Below are 22,222 nucleotides of genomic sequence, written 5' to 3'. Positions count from 1 at the left end.
GCAGCCAATCAAAAGTAGTTTACGTAGATGTGAGGAGAACCGATCTCGTCTTATCTCCTCACTTTACACATGAGGGAACCCGGCTGCAAAAGCGAACGCTTGCACTGGGTCACTCAGCCAGTCCCTGGAACAGCTGAGGTTACAGCCTGCATATCCTGATCCCCACACGGTCCTGTCCCTTCTGTTTCCTTCTGTTTCCGTCTCTCTCCGGTGATCAGAGAGGGCTCCCAGGCTGCGAAAGCAGCACAGCTGGCCATTGACAGAAGTGAGTCTAGCCCAGCCTCTTACCCTGATACTTCTATGGAGCTCTGTCCACCCACCAAGCCATCGTCCTCCTTAGCGCTCTGTTGCTTTTCATTCCTTTCTGTTGTTTGGTCTTTTCTCTCTGGTAAGACTGTTAATAAGTACTGGTTTTGATGGATTTTGCAGAGTTCATCATAGGGTGGTGCAGCCACTTCTACTAGAGGCCCCTGGAGTGTTCGATAGGCTGCCTTCTGGCCCCATCCAAGACCTACTGAATCAGAGTGGCTGGGACTGGGGTCCTAAATGATTCTGAGATGCTGTTACTACACTGCCCACCCCCTCCTCACACATTCTCTCTCAAAGTTCTTGACACCTAGAAATTTCCCCTGTGCCATGCTCGCTGCTGGCATTTGGTGTGAATGAAGGGGTTGTGAACCCACTGGATATGAAGAACTATCTCTTACAGAGAGTGAGGCTGGAGTCCAGCGGGGCCATTTGTGACTGAGTATGATGAAAATTTCTGTTGCCATTTGTCTTTCTTCCTAGAGTGAACTTCCACTTTTGTAGAATTCAGGACCTTTATTTTTCCTTTCAACCACTGTGCAGAAAGAAAAGGATGATGTTGGGGTGTCCTTTTGTTTCGAGGAGCATCTGAAGGAAGGCTGTGGCACTTGCTCCTTCACCATGTCCCCACAATGTCGTTTGTGCAGTTTTACCTTCCAGAGGTTAATTACAGTGGCCCTGAATGAGCCTTCCTGCTTATTCCCTGGGCTGATTTTAATTACCATCCTTTGCCTGTGTGAATAGAAGAGACGAGAGAGGAACAGCTAGCCTGGCTGCTGCCTGTAAAACACACTCAGAAACAGCAGTTCGCACAAAAGCCCCCTTTGTGTTTTCGGTGTCGCCGAGCCCACCAACACAAGCTGCATCTTGCAGATTTTATTGTTTGCTTGGAAAGAAACAGTTCATCCTCAATCTGGGGAGCCATTAGGTAGCTGCTATACAGGGTTTTTCTGTTTGTTTTGTTTTTATATTATTTTAAGATTTCGACTCATAGCTTTATGTCGCTGGGGCTGGTGTGATTCACAAACAATTGAACATTCCTAGACTCCCATATATTATTTGCTTGTCTGCAGCCAGTCAGAAGCCATCAGCAAATATCAGAGAGCAGAACCAATGGGTGGCCTTCCATTTATTTTTTTCTACATTTGTGCTGCATTCAGGAAGAAGGTTGATAAGTATTCTCATATTACAAAGGTTGAGTTGTCTTCTTAGTTTTAATTTGGGGCCAATATCAGAGGCCTGGAATTGCATGAGCAGAGGCTAGAGGGCATGTAGCAGAATTTATTGTGCTGTGCAGTTTGCAGTTATTGCCTTGGTCTTTTTCCCAGTTGGAAGTCCTAAGCAATAGAATAGCACATTTGTGGGGAGAGAGTGCTGTCCTGGCATTCTCAGGCATCTTTGGAGTTTAAAATTGGATACGCATTCTCTGCTATTACTTATGCAAAAGGTGAATGTTTGTGCTTTGTAACACGTTGATTTGGTGGCCTGGAAACCAGACTCTTCTGAAGAGTAGTAAATGCAAGTGTATATTGCTTTGGTGGCAGTTCTCTGGCATACCTATCTAGAAAAGTCTCCGGACTCCTGAGAATCGTGATTAGATTACAGCCATTTTTCTACTTGCTAGTCCCCAGACTTGCCACGTGCTTGGAGGTCCCACACCTTTGCTGACGTCTGCCCTAGCTTGATAAGCCTTGCTTCTCCTGGGCTCCGGGAGTACTCCTACTCATCCTTCAAAACCTCACTTAAACCTTACCTCTTCTGAGTTCTTTTCAGACTTGTCACCTCAGCAGAATTTGTGTTCCCCTAACACTTGTACATCCTGGTGCATGTCACATTTGTTTATAGACATGTGTCTATAAGTTTGTCTTTCCTGAGTTGTGATCCCTGTCAGGGGAATGGTCAGAGTGGAGGCTCTGTCACTTGTCAGCTGTGTGTCCTTGGGAAAGTGACCTAACCTTTCTGTACTGTTTCTTCTCCTGTAAAATGGGGATACCCGTAGTAGTTTGCAAAGGGCTGAAGTGAGGAATAAATGAGATATTTAATAAGTCTTTGGAACAGTGTCTGGAACAGTGTAAAGAGCTGATAAATGTTGACCATTCTCTTCGTAAAGAGACTAGGCCTGGTATTATCTTCATAAAGGCACAGAAGAAGCACTTACTAATGTCAACGTGTACCACACAGTGAAATGTTTATGCATGTTTATTGAGCTCAAACAAACATTCTGTTTCATTTCAACAAATATTCAAAACACATTTTGAACAAATACTCACAAAAAACATTTGAAGGGTGTGGTCCTGAATAAGACATGGTAGGATAGAGGTTTAGTTGTTTTTACAAAAGGATGAAATAAGTAATGATGATAATACAAGGCAGAATATTAAGAGTGGTCGTGAGAGATGCAGGCATCTTTGGAAGTGAGGAGGGAGTGACCCCTTCTGATGGGGAAGAATCAGGAAGGACTGCAGAGCTGCAGGTATTGGCTTCAGACGTTAACCTGATGGTGGGCGGAGGGGTCACAGCCAGAGGGGGTGAATGTGGCTCAGCCGGGAAGCTGCTGGGGGGGTGGGGGGCTGGGAGCCATCATTTGCTCTAAAGAGTTTAATAAAAGTGACTTTGATGTGGAAAGCCGAGGGACTGGCCTCCGTACCCATTCCTGCCCTCAATTAACCCCACTTAAATGTTAGACTTTAAAGTTCTGTGTTAGTTTGGCTTGGGCGGGTTGGCGAAGCATGTGTGCTGCTCATGCTTCGTGTGTTGGCAGGCTTTCCGTTGCTCTGAGGGTGCTTATTATATACATTTCTGGATCCTCTCACTTCTGTCCCTTTCCATTTTTATTAACATCCTCACCTTCATCTATATTTGCTCCCAAGCAAAATTCATTTGTTCATTCACCAAATCTGTATTGAGTGCTTGGTATATACTGGCTCCTAGGAACTGGGTATATAGCAGTGAGCAAAACTGACAATCTACTTTTGCGGAGCTCACATTCTAATGTAAGAAGAAACAGTAAATAAACAAGGAAATAGATAGTGATTCTCTTTTACAAAGAGAATTAAAATAGAGTGATGGAACGTAGAGTGACTGGGAAATCACATTAGATTAGATAGTGGGAAAGGGCCTGAGTTCTGGATGATAAGAAAAAATCAGCCATTCAGAATGACCAAGGGCACGATGGGACAGGTGCCGAGGCCCGAAGGCAGGAATCAGCTTGACATATTTGAGGAACAGAAAACAGGCAGTTCTGTTAGAGCGCAGCTGGGGTGAGGGGAGAGAGCGCAGTTAGGGCCAGACCACTCTGGGCTTTGTGGGCCCTGAGTCTGGGAGGCATTGCCCCTGTGAAGGGGAGTGATTGAAGGATTATAAGCAAGGGAGTAGTAACATGGGCCTAACATTTTTAAAAGACTGCTGTTGGCATGCGGTGTGGATAATGGATTGGAGGGGCAAGAGTGGAAGCTGAAACATTACTAGATAGGTTGCCGCAGACATAAACTTTACATTATAACCATATTACCATATGCATCCTCAGAACTTACTGTTTACTCAAGATTCAGTGGATGTGGGGGATTTTTTTATTATTGTTTTTTAAATATGAAATTTCCAGAGCTCCTAGTAAGTAGAAAAACTGTAGTCAAACTCTTGAAAAAACTTACTGGCAGATTGTGCAAGACAGAAAAAGAATCCTTCAAACCCCCTCATCTGTCCCTTTTTCATTTCCTCCTCTTGTCTTTATTGTTTCTGGTGAAGTGGAAAAGGATGTCTGATCATGCCCTTGAACTTTGTCTCAATAGGACCTGCTGGAATATTTTTTGGGAGACTTGCTAACAAGCAGAAATAACCAAAGACTTATCAAAAAATGTCAGGCTTAAACAGTAATGATTTGCAAGGCTAGGATTGTTCTGGCTGATGCTTTAATTCCTAAGCAGGGTTTGTTTTTAGTTTCAGACTTAGTCACAGATCCAAAAAATAGGCATGAAGGTGGTAGACCCAAGGCTTAGAGAGAGTAGGACAGAATGCTAATTTATGCTTCTTACCAGGCGCTATCCAAAGCTATGCATAATATATTTTCCAAGGGTTTTCTAAGCTAAATGTATTTTGACTGCTTTGACCTTCCTGCAATCAGATAAAATTGCATTTAATCCAGCTAAACATAAAGTTTCACACTTTGCAAGCTTAAAAAGGTTGTCTGTTAGAAGTTAGGTTTGCCTATAAGAAAAAAGACCTTCCTCCGGCCAGATACCCATGATCCGTAACCACTCTGTTCTGGGATTTGCATGTGTTACTTACTGCCACTGTCCCCGCCACTTTCCAGACAGCAGAGATGGGAAACATAACTAAGAATCAAGGAAAGGGGAACAAATAATGCAGATAAAGCAGCACGAAGCAGTTGGAACTGGTGAAGCAGTTTGCAGACCTGACAATGTGATACCCAGTGGAGTTGCAAAGTCTGCTGCTTCAGGATTCAGGGAGATTATAAGTCAATCAGGGTGATTTAGGGGAAAAACAAAATGTGACATGGTTCATATTTTTCCCCCAGATGTTTTTCTGCTTTCTCTCACATACCCAAATTGTCCAATTAATTAAAGAAAACATTGCAGTGGATTTCTTTGGTGAAGCTTTTGCTAGCTGTGAGATTTGAGAGCAAGATTGTATATCTCCTTCGTATACAAGGGGGGTAAACAGCTCCTTGTATTTATGGGTGCTCTCAATTATGGTCTCAGTATCCCCTCCAATACGCAGCTGGTGGTTTTTCATTGTTCCTCACCAGGTCCTAAAGGAGAGCCTAGAAAAATCTACTTCATTTGTGATTCAATTAATCAGTACTTCCGCTTTCCCCGCACCCAGATGCTTCTCTTAAGTTTCACAAAGAAAAGTAAAGAGGCCTTATTTCAAGATCCATCTCTCTTCCCCATTGTTCCATCCTCAGGCTCAGTTTGAATTGTGCCTGTAGAGTGCCTTATGTACAAGTGCTGCTGGTGTCAGTTGAATGAGATCATTTCCTTCTCTCGCCTGTCTTCTCTCTCTTCTTTCCCCTTGCCAAAGTGATAGGGAATGATGAGGGAAAATAGAGTCCCAGCGTCGGTCATTTCTGCCCCACGCTTTGTGACTTTGGCCAGGCTAATTAACCTCTCTGGACGTTTGTTTTCTCACCTGCAAAATTGTGAGGATTACATGAGAGTAAATGGAGCAATATACATAAAGATCGGATTACAGTACATAAAGTGTTTCATCAGTTTATTTAAATTTAGCAAAATTTACTGAGTGTCTGCTATGTATAGACTTCGAAGAGTTTATCAAGGTGAGTGAAGGTGTGCCCGCCTTCAAAGAATGTGAGTTTTTCTTAGCCCCTGGGAGATACAACCAGTGAATAACCAGGTATTAGAAGGTGTCAAGTGCTAGATTCTAACTCCCTCCTTAATTTTTGAACCAGACTCAGGGTAAGGCATGCCGCATATTTTCATTGAATCTTTACAACTTATTTCCACTTCCTAGTGAGGGAACTGAGACAGTGAGAGAGAGTATACAGCACAGGTACACAGCAGGTCTTGCCTTCCGATGCAGGTTCAGTTATTGGCTACTACTTAGAAATGTGTTACCAGATAAATAATCACTTCTTGATTCCTAGGTGTTTCCTTAGGCACCTTCCTTGGTGTGCCTCAGGGTTACCCAGAGAAGAGTCTCCCTGCATTATGCCAGAAGGTAGTGTGGAGTCCTGTAAGCATTCTTTCACCTAAGAAGGAAGCTTGGTTTTTGCTCAGCAGCTGTGTGGTCTTGGCTAAATCACTAATCTCTTGAATATTCGATGTGGCTACTGAGAGATTCCTGTAAAGTGTTGTGTGAATCAAATTAAATGAGAGACATAGAGTTGCCTTTTCTTTTATGCACTAAATGTAATATAAACATAAGGCATTTTATTATGTTACTACTCTCTTTAAGAAGGAGTTAGAAATTTATCAGAAGTAATAATTTCATAAAAGCTTAGCATGGAAAGTTAGGAATGTTTTGAGTTGAACCCTAAATTTTGAGGCCAGTGTAAAGAGTGGCTGGTAAACTTACCAACTAAACATCTCTCGGTGCTGTGGTCCACAGGCCTGCCTTTGACTTGACTGATCTGTTGACCTGACTTGTTTTTATTAATAAAGATTCTATTGGGGAAAGGGAACAGGGCTTTATTGGGGAACAGTGTGTACTTCCAGGACTTTTTTCCAAGTCAAGTTGTTGTCCTTTCAATCTAAGTTGTGGAGGGTGCCGTTCAGCTTCAAGTTGTCCTTTCAGTCTTTGTTGTGGAGGACGCACCTCAGCTCCAGGTCCAGTTGCTGTTTCTAGTTGCAGGGGGCGCAGCCCACCATCCCTTGCGGAGTTGAACTGGCAACCTTGTGGTTGAGAGGACGCGCTCCAACCACCTGAGCCATCCGGGAGCTCAGCGGCAGCTCAGCTCACGGTGCCGTGTTCAATCTTAGTTGCAGGGGGCGCTGCCCACCATCCCTTGCGGGACTCAAGGAATTGAACTGGCAACCTTGTGGTTGAGAGCCCGCACTCCAGCCAACTGAGCCATCCAGGAGGCAGCTCAGCTCAAGGTGCCACGTTCAATCTTAGTTGCAGGGGTCAGAGCCCACCATCCCTTGCGGGACTCCAGGAGTTGAACAGGCAACCTTGTGGTTGAGAGCCCACTGGCCCATGTGGGAATTGAACCGGCAGCCTTCAGAGTTAGGAGCATGGAGCTCTAACCGCCTGAGCCACCGGGCCTGCCCCTGTTGACCTGACTTTAAGATGGCATTTATATAAGGTTTTTGAAAAACAGTGCCACAGAAAAATAGAAAGAACACTGGACTTGATTTCAGAAGGTGTGGGTTCAAGTGTACTAGTCCTGTCACTCCCTCACTTTGTAACCTTGAATTTTACTTTGTCTCCTTAAACTTCAGTCTTAAGGTAGAGATAACGATTCCTGCCTTTCCCTGGCCTCAGACCCACTTCAAGGCCCAACGGACACAATTGGACGGGAGAGCATAGTGTAAACCATGGGTGGCTGATGGTTTACTTTGTTCATTCAGTAGAGAAGCCAGTACGGCAATGGGAACATTTTGGGTACTGTGTTGTGTGACACGTGTCCGTCTCTCCTTTTGCTTTCCTATGGCTGCAGGTGGATGGGCAGGTGGTTGCGCTGCTCGTGCAGAATCTGGAGCGCCTGGACGAATCCGTGAAAGAAGAGGCAGACGGCGTCCACAACACTCTGGGTGAGGGCAAGCATGCCCAGCAGCCCCCCCAAGTCTCTGTGTTTGTTTTGGGGCTTGGTGCTCATGTCCCTTCCTCCTTCCTAACAGCGTCCACAGCAGTGGTGGTGGTTTTTCCCTTCTGCTCCCAAACTGCTTTTTCAGAAACAAAGACCTTGTGTAAATTTCACGTAACTACAGCTTTGGTTGGGCATGCAGGTCGTAAAAGCAGAAATTCACCTTCTTGGACCAAAACTGTTGGCTCCTTTTAGCAGGCCCTGGCCTCCAAAAGTTAGGATGAAGTCTGTGTAGCATGATTTTTTTTTTTTTTTCTGCTTTGGGAACTTTGGATATTCTGCAATTTTTTAATCCCCTTATATTGGTTTTCCTTTCCACTTCCCTTCAATGGAACTACAAACTTTTGAACAACTGTGTATCTTTAGAGGGCTTTTTATTTGAAAAAGAGGTAACATTTCTTTCTCTTCTTGTGTGTAGTTTGCCATGTCAGCTGCAAGAAGAAATATTGCCGTTAACTTGGCTGCCCTTTCATCGTATGTTCATTGAAGTGGATTCCTCTGCAGTATTTCCCCTCCTACACTCCTCTTCGAATCGCCCCAGTCTTTTCACCTATAAAGTTGCCGAACCAATAGCCTGTTTAAAATTGTGCTTTTGGGTAGTCCTCTTTATCATCGGTTGCTGTCGTATAAAACCATAGGTGACATATCTGTAAGCAGAGCTTGAGAAATGAACGAGGCCCAGCAGAAGCAGAAATTTTGATGAGATGAGATTTTCTCTCAGTACCTCTGTGTCCGCCACAGATTTCTCTTACAGTTTTATACGCTTTTCTGTGAGGAATATCACCAAGAAGGAAGACGACGTAGCACCTAGGGAGGGAGAGGAAAGAGAACACGATATAATCTGTAATTTGGGGGTTGGCTCTAGTTTACAGCCAGAATTTGGCATTGCCATCTATTAGCCTAACACTGAATTTTGCTGACTGGAAAGCTTATCAAAAGTCTTACCTGGTGTTGATGAAAAGGGCCTGATGTCATAGAAAAAGCACCTGCCTGGCAATTTGTAGAGATCTGTCTAGTTCAGCGCGCTCACCTACCCACAGCTCAGGAGGCTCATTGTCTCTCCCTTCTCGAGCACCCGATGTCGGTCAGGCGCTGTGCTGGGGCCTGGTGTGGATTCAAGATGAATTAGGCCTGGTTCTTCTTCTTCAGAGGCCGACTGATGGGAAAGATAACACAGGGTGGCACATGGCCTAATGGGAGTCGGTGGAGAGCACTCTGGAAGTGAAGAAAATGGGCCACTGGGGCGGTATGTGAAGGCAGGTGCATTTTGACAGGACTGTGAGATGGTCCCTCAGGCAGGAGAGTAGCATTTGCAGAGCCATGAATGGGCCAGGGCCGTGGAGAAGGAGTATTATGGAAATGGACTGGAGCAGTGGGAGGTAGGAGTGGTGGGAGATAGGACTGGAGAAGGTAAATTTGTCCAGATTATGGAAGACCTTGTCAACCATGGTAAGATGTCTGGATTTTATTCTAATGGGCACCAGGAAGCCATCTAAAGTATAAGCAGAAGAAGCAGAATGGCTTGATTAAAATGAATGAGTTCATTTTCTTAGATTATGTGAGAAAATAATTTAAGATGTTGTAATGATCTTCATCTCAGGGGTCTCGCGGCTGCTCTGCTCCCAAAGCTTTGTGTTCCACTCCCTGAGGGGGCTGCCCAGTCATTCTCGAACTTGCCATTGGTGAGACTGACATGGGCCAAGGAATGAGGAAGAAGATAGGAGGTGCGGTGATTTCTTCAGCCCTTTCTTCTTCAGAACTCAGATCCAATGTGTTCTGGGCGTTGTGCTCAGAGAACACAGAACTCCGTCTGCTGTATAATTACATATCCTGGGATGTGGAGCAGTGGGGCCCTGAAGGAAATGAAAGCGTTGGCTGTATTGGAATGGGACTATAAGTGATTTCTTTAAAAATATACCACCTTTTTGGTATCACAGTCATGCAATAACTTTTTTTTTTTTGGGGCCTCCTAAATTTTAAGCAGGAATTTTGGCTGTTGGAGGAGATGGCAGGACCAATTATGTTTAATTCTGATACCTGATAGTTACCCCTGCCAGCATGGACTTTTCCATCTAAGCTTGTTGTTTTGTTCAGTTAAGAAGATCATGCTTGCTTCCTTTGCAGTCCAGACAAAGAGAACTGAAAATTAGGAAAGGAAGAGACTCAGAATTCATCATCACTTGATTTTTTTCCTAAGGCTTCTATCTAGACCTCTGCCTCTGCAGTCATAGGTCTCTGGGACTCCAGTACCATGAGGACCAAGAGGGTCTTCTTAGGTAGATGTCTGCCCTTTTGTGTGTTCTGCTCTAGTTGTTCCCTGTTAGCACAGAAAATCTTTCACTTTATTCCTTTTGTGAATTTCATCATTTTCCGTTACGAATTTTTTTGTGTCATAGCTTGAAGAAAGACACCCGTAGCATCTCCCGGGTTAATCTAAAAATGACAACACAGCATCTGGCTAAGGGCAATACAGGGAGGTGGGAAGAGGAATTAAATGCCTGTCATGGGAAGAGGCTTGTTGCAGATGGAACAGAGTTGCCTCCCCAGATGACTGGTGTCCGTCTCCCTTCAGCTATTGTGGAAAACATGGCTGAGTTCCGGCCCGAGATGTGTACAGAGGCTGCCCAGCAGGGTCTTCTGCAGTGGCTGCTGAAGAGGCTGAAGGTAAGTTTGGCTTCGTGGGAGGCAGCTCAAACCTCTCTTTACTCTGGGCAAGGCTCATGCTGGGGCGTTGGCATAGATCGTTACACCCAGGCTATATAATCTAGTTTGGGAATCTTTGGTACCTCTTGCTTCTTTCTTTGTGTCTCCTCTTTTGTTTGTTGTTTTAAAAGAAGGTGTTTTTAAAAATAGCCTTTAATACTTTTTCAAATAATACAAACATGTAAATACAAACAAATTCATGTGATACAAAAGATACTAAACTGAAAGTAGAAGTTCCCCTCTGCTGATTCCTTCCAGTTCCACCTCCCAGAGGTAGCTACTGTTAATATATTTTATCTGTCCTTCCAGAAATTCTCTGTGTGTATATGGGAGAGTTTCATAAATAGGAATACACAATATTTTTTAAAGCCCCTTAACTCGGCCTGGTCTGACCCCTCCATTTCTTAGTTGTGGAACATTGGTCTCATTACCTTTCAGATATGTCTTTTACCTACCCCCTGCTCTGCGAAGGTCCAGATTATTTTGACCTCTGTATTTGTCTTTGTTCATGTTCCTCCCTCCAGCAGAACGACTCCTGTCTTTCTCGTGTAGTTCTAAAGTATACACACCCTTCATTAACCAGCTTAAACCCTTACTCTTCCATTTCGCCTCCATCATTTTTAGAACTGAAAGGAAATTTGTAAGTTCTATTGCAGATAAAAAAAAAGTGAAAAATCGAGACCTATAGAGATTTAAGTGCCTTGCCCAAATTCATATAGCGGTTAACGATAGAGCTAGAATCAACACCCAAACCCCCAGACTTCCTTCACACACATTTTCCATAGCACAACTTTGCCCCCAGCCCATACTGCCATCTTTCTTTTCTGAATATCAACCATTTTCCTTTATTCCTACTGGTTCTCTTGTGGGAGTTAGCAGATCTGGTTTCTAACGCAGACGCACAACTGTGTGACACTTATCCTTGTGGAACAAGTTTTCTTCACCACCTGGTAGGCTTTCATTTTATGTTGTGCGCTCATTGTCTTTCTCCAATGATCCTTACACTCCTTCAGAACAAGGACTGAGTCTCCTCCCAGTTGTTCTCAAGGTGGGATTCCTAACCCAGTGTGTCAGAATCGCCTGGCAGCCTGTTAGAAATGCACATTCTAGCATCCACACCACGGGACCCACTGAATCTGCCCAGCTTATGGCGGAGCCGGCAACCTGTGTTTTAACCAACCCTCGGGTGATTCTGATGCGTGCTTACGCCTGAGATTATTTAGGTTTACAGTGCTTAATAAAACCTTGCTATTTAACTGATCATCCCTTTTATTTCGTAGCCCTTGAATAATTCTTAAGTGAGGAGCACACTGGTGAGTGTCCTTTTTGTATCGGTAGCTTAGCACTGTATAGAGATACTCATGGATTTCTTCATCCACCAAATGAAACCTCACTAATTTGTGCTAATGAGGATGTCTCCCATTGCAGACGATTGCATTAAATGGTTTAGCAGGTAAGCAAATAACAGTAGTGTGAGAGACACGGCCGCACGGTTTATTTTTCAACAGGGAATACAGACTTACTAGGAGATCATGTACCATTGAAAGTAACACCAAAACCAAACGTTTCATTTTTCCTTTTCTAAGGAAACAAAATTCAGATTCCCTTTTGTTTCCCAATTAAATCAGTGCGTCAAAAAACAGTTGCACTATTCAACACGTGAGCTACAAAAAAAAAAAAATATGAACTGAGAATTGCTACGTTATAAAACATGGACACCTGGTTGAAGCTAAGCCCTTCGCCTCTCATGACCAGGAGTTGGGACTTCGCAGGGCACAGTCTGCATTGACAATTGTCAGGGCTGCCCGACGTGTTCCAGGTACCAGAGGTGAGCCGCAGAAGTCACCTGCAGCTTCTGGCCATGGGTGGTAGCATAATTGTTCTGTACTTTTTTAAAAAGCGGCAGCTCCCAAAAAGGTGACGTTTAATTTTATTCAAGGCTAGTACTTGCTGAGTACAAACCTATACGTAATTATTCTGACAGCTGGAAGATTTAGGATCACAGGCTCCTGGATAAAAGAGAGCCCCAGAAGTTTCAAGTACAGTTGGTTAACTTTGCCAAATCTAACAGACAATATCTGCTAAATGAGTTCTTCTTCCTAGTTATGATTAAATGTCCTCGGAATTTGGTAGTTTGGTATTTTGCAAGCTTGGAGGCTATCATCTCTGGCTGAGATTTAAACAGAAATACAACTTCCTTGATGACTTTTGTCTTTGGCAAGACCTGAAAGGTTAGTCTCCTTCCTTCCCCCCTCGCCCTCGATTTCTTTATTTTTTCCACCAGATTTAAATATTTGGTCGTCGTCATCATCACCAGCACCACTAAATTTTCCCGCTCCAATGCGAACGTCCTGTATTGGCTGTTTATTGTGTGCAAAGTGTTATTCTACATAAATTATTTCTGATCCTCACAAACAACTAGAAGGGGGTGCTGCTCTGCGCAGTTTGCAGATGAGGAAAGAATCCCAGAGAAGGGAAGTATGCGCCTTGCCCAAACCCCATGGGAAGTGCATGGGAGAGCCTGTGACAGCTGGGCCTGGGTGTCTCCAAAGCCTCCCCCTCTTGCCAGGCTGCTTCCCAGCTGACACACCTTTCATGCTCTGAAGCATTGCAGCGCTCAGTGGTGGGAAGTTATGGGGCCTCATCATTTTGACTTTCTGATTAGAGTCTTCCTCCATGCCAGTTTTCCCATCAAAGAACCTATAGTTTAAGAAAAAAGGGTGATGACATTATCATTTTGATTTTTAAAAATTTACTTTAAACAATTTGGAAACTCCTTGAAATGTCACGTGGCACAAGCTGGAGATTTTCTGGGGGAATCAGGAATTCTCAGTAGAAGGGAACGCCGCTGTTGGGTGCCTGTTATGTATATACTGGTTTATTTAATCCATCTACCCCGTGAGGAAACTTATTTTCACTTAGCATAAGAGAAATTGAGTTAGAGCGGCAGAGTAATTTGGCCTATTATGTGGTAGGTATTTCGTATTATCTTATTTAAGTCTCATAGTAACTCCCCAAAGAAGATGTTATTTTATTATTTCCATTTTGGAGATAAGGAAACCTGGGACTAAGAAATGTTTCTTGGGTCATAGATGCCCATTCTCAGTTCACGGTGCCATTTGTGTCTCAGTAATTTTGTTTTTATAGCGTCCCTATGCTATAAAGGACATAGCAGTCCCATGTATTAAGTAGTTAGGTCCGAACAGTTTAATACATATTTATGCCCTCACAATTTAGTAGCCATTTGAGAAAATAATGCACATGGGTTAAAACAAAATATATTTTTATTTCATTCTTCAGTATCACAGTTGCCTACTACCAGAAGTGTGTGCCTTTTGAGTTCTGCACAACTTCTAAAACCTTGGAATCAGATTGAACACCACCACCCTCATTCCTATTCCACATTGATTTTTCACACAGTTCTTTTGTTGCAGCAACCACCAAAACCTAGTTTCATAAAGATAGGAAGTCACGAGAAGAAATGTACCTGGAGCTGGTAGTTAATGCAGTGTTCAGCTGATGTCACATGTCACTGTGCTTTCCTCAGAACCTGAAAATGGTGCCCCTATGAATTCAATATGATGTCCTAGGTTCAACCTGTGTGATACCTTGGCACACCGTTTGGGAACTGCAGACTTTGTGCCACATAGGTAGTATGTGCTAATGAGTCAGACCTAGGTGTGTCTGATACCAGATTCGTGTCCTTTTGTTTAATGTGACTTTATTACTTGATAAAATTATTTTTAATTCAGTGTAATGTTTTTTAATGCTATTTCAATGTACAACGTTCATGTCAAATTCTCCTCTGTTTGCTGTCACGTTCAATTCTTTGTCTTGCATATAGCATATGTATAATAGGTGCCCGATAAATATTTGTTGAAAAAGAGAAAATCTATCCCCTACCTTGGCGACAGGAGTTTATAAAATCAAATAAAGGACAAGAGGCATTGGAACCACGGCAAAAGGCTATTCCTCTAGTGGCCTGATGTCTTTTGGCTTCCTTCAATTAAGTGTATCTTGTTTCCAAAAGAACCCTGGCCCTTGGAAGGCTGCATATAAGTTGGTGTGGCTTAAATAATTTTAAATAGCAATACTTGTAACTTCAATAATTTGAGTAAGTAGTTTTATTAGCAAATCCTCGATGGTGATGGATATGCTCACCCCTGGGGTTTCACTTTTGTTTTGAGTTTTTATAAAACTGTTTTACTTCAAGTGAAACATGCCATGGATTGCATTTAAACCCTGGCTGTTATAAACTGAATTTCTTGAAACAAGGCCTCAAGCTTGCCCAGGGAGCATGCCTTGCAGTCAGCATACATAAGACCTTGCATTTACAGATCTTTTAATCTAAGCTGGGTCATACCTGGTCAGCCTTCTGAAACCCTGTGGGGGGCACTTAGGCTTGACAAAGAGGACGTGCGCAGAAAACAAAAGATGCTGGGTGTTGCTTCATTAGGGGCCACTCTTCCTTCTTAAGTACAAAATCAATGTCCAAACAGAACTGTGAATGGTGCTAAGGTGATGGAGGTGTTAGCTCCAAGATAAACACTTCCCCTGTCCTTTCCAGGTACAGAAATTATTTGTCATTTTAAAAACCTGGAGAGGTAGCAAGGCTGCTGCTGATTAACAGTTGTTGTCTATATGCCTGCGTTTTAAGGATCAAGGGTGTGCTAAATACAAACACATCGATGAGGTTTGCTCCTCTCTGCATCTTTATCCAAGGGACATAGTTAACGGTGAGGAGAGAGATCCGAGTCTCGCTACTAAATTTAGCAACAGTGGGGACGGCCGTGAAAGATAATCTCTGCAGTGGATGTGTCCCCTCTGAAATTCCAAGGAGCTGAGAATGCAGCAGGGAAAGAGTTGTGGGGAGTAATTTGGGTGTTAAAATATTAACACATTCCTGCATATTTAATGTGGTTTCCTTTTTAAATAGTAGGAAGATTATGGCACGCAAGCAGATAGGTTTATAATTTCAAATTAAATTTTCAGCATTAAAAAAAAAATCCAAAGGAACTACTTTGTTATAAATACATTCACCTAATCTAAATACTGAGTTGCTTCCTTTTCAGCTTATCTGATGGATCAGCTAATTTAGAGCCTCCTTTTATGATTATAACTTGTGAACAAAGCATCGTGATGGATTTTAGTCTTAAAAATTCAACACTTTCAATCATTCATCTAGTTCACATTTGAGTGTGTACTATGTGCCAAACAGTGGTCTCTGTACGCCCAACGGGGAATCTGGGAAGGCTTCACAGAGGAGGTGACATTCATACTTGGGACTGTGAGAGCCATTGTGTCCATCTGCCATTTATGGTTTTACTGTGTAGTACTTGAGTCTTGTCTCTCTAGTGAGCGCAGAGGCAGACTTTTTTATTTTTTTAACCCGTAACCTGCTGTTTCCCTTTCTAACTTCTACTTCTCTCTAGTTCACATCCTAATACTTGTGAAAAATTCGTCCTGGGGAGAAACTCAAGGCCCCTTCCCATTTTTTCTCATTTCTCCTATTTCCCCACAGGCAAAGATGCCTTTCGATGCCAACAAACTGTATTGCAGTGAAGTGCTGGCCATATTGCTCCAGGACAATGATGGTGAGCCTCCCTCTCGGTATTGATATGCTGTTAGGATAGAAACCAGGCTTGTTTCAGATCATGACAGCAAGCTCTCTTGCCTTTGGCATCGCCTTGCTCTCCCTCGCGCTCTCTGTGCAGCTTTTGTACTCTGTCAAGCTGTATTGATTTTGTTTGCTGATGTATCAGTGTTAGACGGCTGTAAAATCTGACAGTTAGCTTCATTTTTTTTCTTCCTCTATTTTTTTCCCCTTTTAGAAAACAGGGAATTGCTTGGGGAGCTGGATGGAATCGATGTGCTTCTTCAGCAGTTATCCGTGAGTAATTCTTATGCTTCCTGTCTGCCATGAAGATGCATGGCCTGCTTTAAATGGGAGGTGGAGCTGGAAATTGTGTGAAGGAATAAGCCATGTGATGCGAGGCCTTTGGAGTATGTCGGCAGGTTTGCTGTGACACTGGAGGTTATGTGGCCTCTTTCCCTCTGTCATCTGCTCCTCCTGACCGGATCCCGCTGTCTATCTGGTATGAACTGTCTTGGTCTTCTGATATTTGTGAGCCCAAAAGAGGTGTGCTTCCTGCTTAAGTGTATGTTTTGGGGCCAAGAAGACAAAATTATTGGCAGTTGCCCTACTCCCAACACTATTCACTTCCTTCCTTTCAATCTGCCCCTAAAATGGAGTCTATTCATTTAGGATCCTGATAAGCCCAAGCAGTGCAAGTTCCAGTGCAGTGGGGGAGAGGTCACAGAAGAGGATGGGGAAGGTTGTGGTCCTGGGGGCTGCGATGAGAAATCGGAAGTCGCCATTTGTTCATTGTAAGAACTGTGAATCCAGTTGAAATGTTCTGCTGGCATTCTGAAAATGCTGTTCAGATTCCTTCAAAGAAATCTCATCTGTGCTGTTCCAAAAACAGGACTGAAAATAGATCATTTGGATAAAATCTCCAGAGTGTTGGGAGTGTCTGAGATGTCAGTTTGCATACAGCTTCCTTCTTGGTGCCAGCAGTCTGAGTGGCTTGGCCTCCACCCCCCAAAATAGAGCTTTGAAATGTGAATCTGTTTTCAGTTCTGGGAAGGTGCTTAGTCCTGTTCCTGCAGAGTATTGATCATTTTATAGTAGACTGTATGGGTATGCATATACTGTAAACAGGCTTTCCTCTTAGCATGCCATATACGCGTATATCTCTGGCAAAGACAGAATTTGTGCTTTAAACTGTTCCCATGACTTAGAGCCACAGCTGCTGTGTGAGGCAATTCAGTAGCCCTCATGGATAGGAAACTCTTCCTTATACTGAGCCAGGATTTGCCCTTCTGGACTGTGGGATGTTTTAGAAGGGGAAAAAATGGATTGTGGTTGGGTTGGGCAAGTGGAGGGATTTGGGGATAACTGGAAAAGTTGTTTCTTGGCTAAGATGGTGATTTCAGGGGTGATCACCTTATTCACTTAGCTGTACATGTCTTTTATGGAGTTTTCTCTGTCTACATTTGTGTTATATCTCACAGTAAAAGAGTTTTTGGTGTTTTGTTTTGTTTTTTAATCTCCCTCTTTGGAACTATGAATCAATCACCCTTGGACCCAGTGGTCAGTGGAGTGTTTTGGTTTTTCGCATGAACTGATAGCTGTTTATTTAATACCCATGCATCAGAAAGGCCAGATACTATAACATGAAAACTGATGAGAATTTTATTTGGTAAGCTTCTGTTTCAACCGTGGGGTTATCATGCCAGGCAGGCTTTGGAAATTGTTGGGTGCTGGCTGATGAAAAGACATCCTCTTACAGTTCTGTGCTTTCTGATATCTTTGCTTGACAGGTGTTTAAAAGACACAATCCCAGCACAGCTGAAGAGCAGGAGATGATGGAGAACTTGTTTGATTCACTCTGTTCCTGCCTCATGCTCAGTTCCAATCGTGAGCGCTTCCTGAAGGGTGAAGGTCTCCAGCTGATGAATCTCATGCTCAGGTATGTTTCCTACCGCCTAGCTCTCCATCCTGTTTGCCCAACTCCTCTCTGTTAGCCTGGGTGCAAGAACATGTAGCTGTGGTCTTTTGTTCCCTTGAGTTTCCTGTATGTATAAAACCGCAGAGTCTTCAGGGCTGTGTGTGGTCTTTTCTAAAGTGAGAGTAGATGGATAAAAAGCATTTTTTTTTTGGTCTGTTTGTGCTCTATTATTGTGTCAGTTGATAATAGGACCACTCCATTCAAGGGAAATGTCTTTTTCCTCCTTCTCTTAGTGTGTTGGTTTTGGGAAATCTAGTCATTAACTTCTAAACGTATCCTATGTTAATTTCTACACTTAGCCCAATTTTCTTTATATCCCACATAGACCTATCTATGCCATATGTTTGTCTATATTTTTGTTATCAGCAGCAGGATATCGTTCATATTTTTCATGCATACAAATTATCATTATGCATTATTTTCGGTAATGAATTGTGTATGTGCTATGTGGCTAGCATAGGAGATAGGAAAACGTGCAAGACAGTTCTAGAGCTTTCCTTTATAGTACTCTCCTTGTATACCTTAGTATTTATGTTCTAATTTCTTAAAGTATTTAAAGTTGATACCATGTTAGTGTATTTCACAGAATCCTAAAGTTGGAAGTAAATGGGAGGCAGCTGTATCAATAATTCGTGAGAAATCTGTCTAGGAAGGTGAATATTGAAATGGGAGGTTGGAGGTGTAGCTGGAACTTGGTGCAGGGTCAAGGGACAATATTTTTAAATGAGAGAGACTAGAACATGTTGCATGATTGGAAGACTAACCATTACTGAATTACTCTTTATGAAATTGAGCCAGTCTGTTGTCTTGAAAATTCTATTTACATAAACCAAAAACTCTGGTAAACTACTATTCTTTGACAATTTTTTTTTACGTATTTGATATATATCTATTAAATACAATTTAGAATGCAGACATGCAAAACTGGTAAGATACTATGTTGAGTGCTTGGCTTATACAAAAATGAATAAGACAGGATTCCTGCCCCCAAGAAAAAAAACAGCTCTGTCCCCCAAACACAACTCAGTTTTGGAAGGATTGAACTCAATTTGGGGTGTATATTCCTAGTCTTTTTTTTTTCCTGTAATTGTTTCTCTGTTTTTAATAGGTTTTGGGGCCTGCCACATATGTAATTTTCTCTACTGTTTCTTTTTAAATTTAACATGCTGTTTCCCAAGCTGTGACATAATCTTCATGAGAGTTTTCAATAAGTGCGTAATGGACTCTAAGGGAATATAGCTTACTTAGTATTCTTCTGTTGTTAATATGGAGGTTATTGCCAATGTTTTGCTATTATAACAAATTCTACAGTGACCATCTTTGTGCTTAAAACTGTTTTTGTACTTAAGATTACCAACGTCTGTGTTTCTAAAACGTCTTCTTCTTAAAGGCTTGTGTAGGGCTAGGAACATAGTAGACCTCTTTGTTTGTCAGGTGCATACCAGACCCTGGACTGATTGAAAGTCTTCCTTTGTGGAATTGCTTTAAAATCTTTATTTTAAAGTGCAGAGGGTTGGGGGGGGGGGCATTGAAATTATTCAAAGGCGTTTAGTGTTCAGCTGATTTTTGCTAGCTTTACTCTCTTGAGTCTTTTGTTTGTTTATCTCCTTTACCCTTCTAATTACCTGTCCTTTTGTTGAAATGACCCACCTTCTCTCAAGCAAATAGCAAGTAAAGAAGTGCATTTAGCTTCCTGGACCATCTAACCTTAAAACTATACTCTGCAGGGACTTTCCCCTAAGCTTCTTAAAGGTCTGAATCACCAGTGTTTTCGGATGGTCGAGTGCAGATATGCAGTGATGTATTCCTGTATACCAGCCATATGGCTTGGTAGTGTGCAGCAGCGAGCAGCTGAATAAATAACCAGAAATATGGATTATTCAAACAGGAATACAGACTAATTAAAAAAGAGCTCCAAAAGACTTAGAAACTGTACCTCTCTAGGATCTCCTAACTTTTCATTTTTGAGTGCTGAAGTTACTGTTAGGTAATTCTTTTGCATTAATTAGCTATATTAGCAGATTCAGCATTTCCTTTTTTCTCTTTCCCATGCTCTTTGTTCTATGTTATTTTTCTTCTTCAGGCTCCCAAATGGAAAGTTTAATTGGGAAGGATTTTTTTTTTTATTTCCAGCTAGATTTGTCCTTCCTGATCTTTTAGCAAGAGCTGCCAAATCGCTCTGTCTAGAGAGGGCCCATTCAAAACTAGGAGGCTGCAATGCTACAAGTTCTGGAAAATTTCTGTGGTTCCATTGCCCCTAAACATTAATCTTTACTTTGAATCAGGCATTCATCAAACAGTTATGAAATGCCCACCTGGAGAGGTGGCAGTATGGTATAGTGTGGAAGAAGGGACTTTGGAGTTGTAAATGTATGTTTGGAACACAGCTCTTTCACTTACTAGTTCTGGATATTTGGTGAGTTACTCTAGCCTTTCTGACCTCTGACCCTCAGTTTTTTCATCTGAAAAGTGGGTGTAACTGCAAAATTTGCAGAGGTTTTTGTGGGACGTAGGCTATATATAACTATCTGGGACAATTCTGCAACTATTAAAACATTGAAAAGGTACTATGTTAACTTACTATGTTAAGTGTTAGGCTTATACAGAGATGAACAAGACAGGATTCCCACCTTCAACAGTTAGTGAAGAAGACTGACATTAAATAACTAATATAATTTAATTTGTTAACTATTAAGAGGAACGGTTAATATTGCATGTCTGTGTCCTGTGAATTTTTAATGTATGATTATTGATAAGGAAAGATAGTCATTTATGTACATACATTATCACACATGCATACTTACTATCAATGTAAGAAACATCCAAACCTGTAGAGAACTTTAATGAGTTTATTTGAGCCAAACTGATGACAATTGCTGCGAAGTAAAATCTCCATGGATTAATTGCAAATGCTTCAGAGAATGGCAGTCTTGCAGCTTATTTTATGCATTAGAATCAAAGGAGGAGATGTAAGGAGGGTTCCATGAAATCCATTGGTGGTAGATTAAGGGTGTGGGAGAAAGTGAAGTGGGTAAATCTCTGGGATTGGATAAAAAGTAAAGTGGAGAGACAGATACTTCTTTCACATTGGTGAGTACAGGATAGTTAATAATGAACATATTACAGCACGTAGAGATGGTATCTGGGGAACCATCTGGGGAATGAAGTTATAATGAAGATAACAATGAGGGTTCTGTGGTCTCTTGATCTGGTGCAGTGGATTGTGCCTTGAGGGGTACAGAAAAACGGATCACTCTGACATTCTAGATGCAAAGAGACACTAGACAGACTCTCTCAAGGTAAAGATTGAGTTTTGTCAAAGAAGCTCCAGGCCAAGAATGTGACTACCCGTCATGACCCGCTTTTCGTTAGGAATTTGTATGTTCAGACCTATGTGGTTAATTTTGGTCTCTAAGTTTGTAGTGCCTGCTGTGCAGGCCTCCCCTGAGCTTGTCAGGGTTAGTACGTAGCCCCTTTATCGTTCACAATATATATTACCCAATTTAATATTTTTCTCCACTTTATTGAGGCATAATTTATATTTTAGGTTGGTGCAAAAGTAATTGCGGTTTTCGCAATTATTTTTAATCTTTTAAATCTCAATTATTTTTGCACCAACCTAATCCAATAAAATGTACCCATTTGAAGTATACAGTTTTAATTTTGACAGATGTATATGCCTTTGTTTTCACCATAATGAAGTTATAGAAGAGCATTGTCCAGTAGAAATGTAATGTGAGTGAGATGTGTAGTTTTATATTTTGTAGTAGCCATGGTAAAAGGTTAAAAGAAACAAAATTAATTTTAATAATGTATTCTTTTCAACGCTCTATATTAAAAAGCATCATTTTAACATGTAACCAATAAAAAGTACTATTGAGCCTATTATTAAAAATACTATTATTACATTCTTTTTTTAAAGTAAGTCTTTGAAATTCAGAGTGTATTTTACATTTACATTTCAATTCAAATGCTAAATTTGTATTAAAGTACTTGATTTATATTTAGATTTCGTAAAATTTACAGTGGGAAAAGTAGATTTCCATATCTAAGTTTCTGGAACATACTTAAATGTTTCACAGTAGCTGAATCAAGTATCAGTTCTTTTAAATTTAAACTTAAATTTATTGAAATTAAATTTAAACTTCAGCGCCTCAGTTGCATTAGCCACATTGCAGATGCTCAGTAGCTAGCTACTTGTGGCTACTGGCTACCATCCTGATTAATGCGTATATAGTTTGTATCACCCCCCAAAAAAAATTTCCTTGACCCCTTTTGCAGTTAGTTCCCACCAACCCACCACTGGCCCCAGGCAACCACTGTGCTTCAGAGCAGAAACCAACAGTGTCCACACTTC

General features: G+C 41.9%; 1 protein-coding gene across 1 annotated transcript in view; it reads left to right on the top strand.

Moving 5' to 3' along the window:
* The window catches only part of CTNNBL1 (catenin beta like 1), a 144,195-nt gene that overhangs the window by 52,249 nt on the left and 69,724 nt on the right, over positions 1–22,222 (top strand). The window contains exons 6-10 of the mRNA XM_081034290.1: positions 7,445–7,538; positions 10,164–10,255; positions 15,816–15,888; positions 16,126–16,184; positions 17,678–17,826. Coding sequence (XP_080890416.1) covers positions 7,445–7,538; positions 10,164–10,255; positions 15,816–15,888; positions 16,126–16,184; positions 17,678–17,826 — 467 coding nt within the window. The remainder of the gene's footprint in view (positions 1–7,444; positions 7,539–10,163; positions 10,256–15,815; positions 15,889–16,125; positions 16,185–17,677; positions 17,827–22,222) is intronic.

The sequence above is a fragment of the Rhinolophus hipposideros genome (assembly GCF_964194185.1).
Source record: "Rhinolophus hipposideros genome assembly, chromosome: 22".
Lineage (NCBI taxonomy): Eukaryota > Metazoa > Chordata > Mammalia > Chiroptera > Rhinolophidae > Rhinolophus > Rhinolophus hipposideros.
Note: the sequence above shows the minus strand (reverse complement) of the source record. Positions and strands in the feature narration are given on the sequence as shown.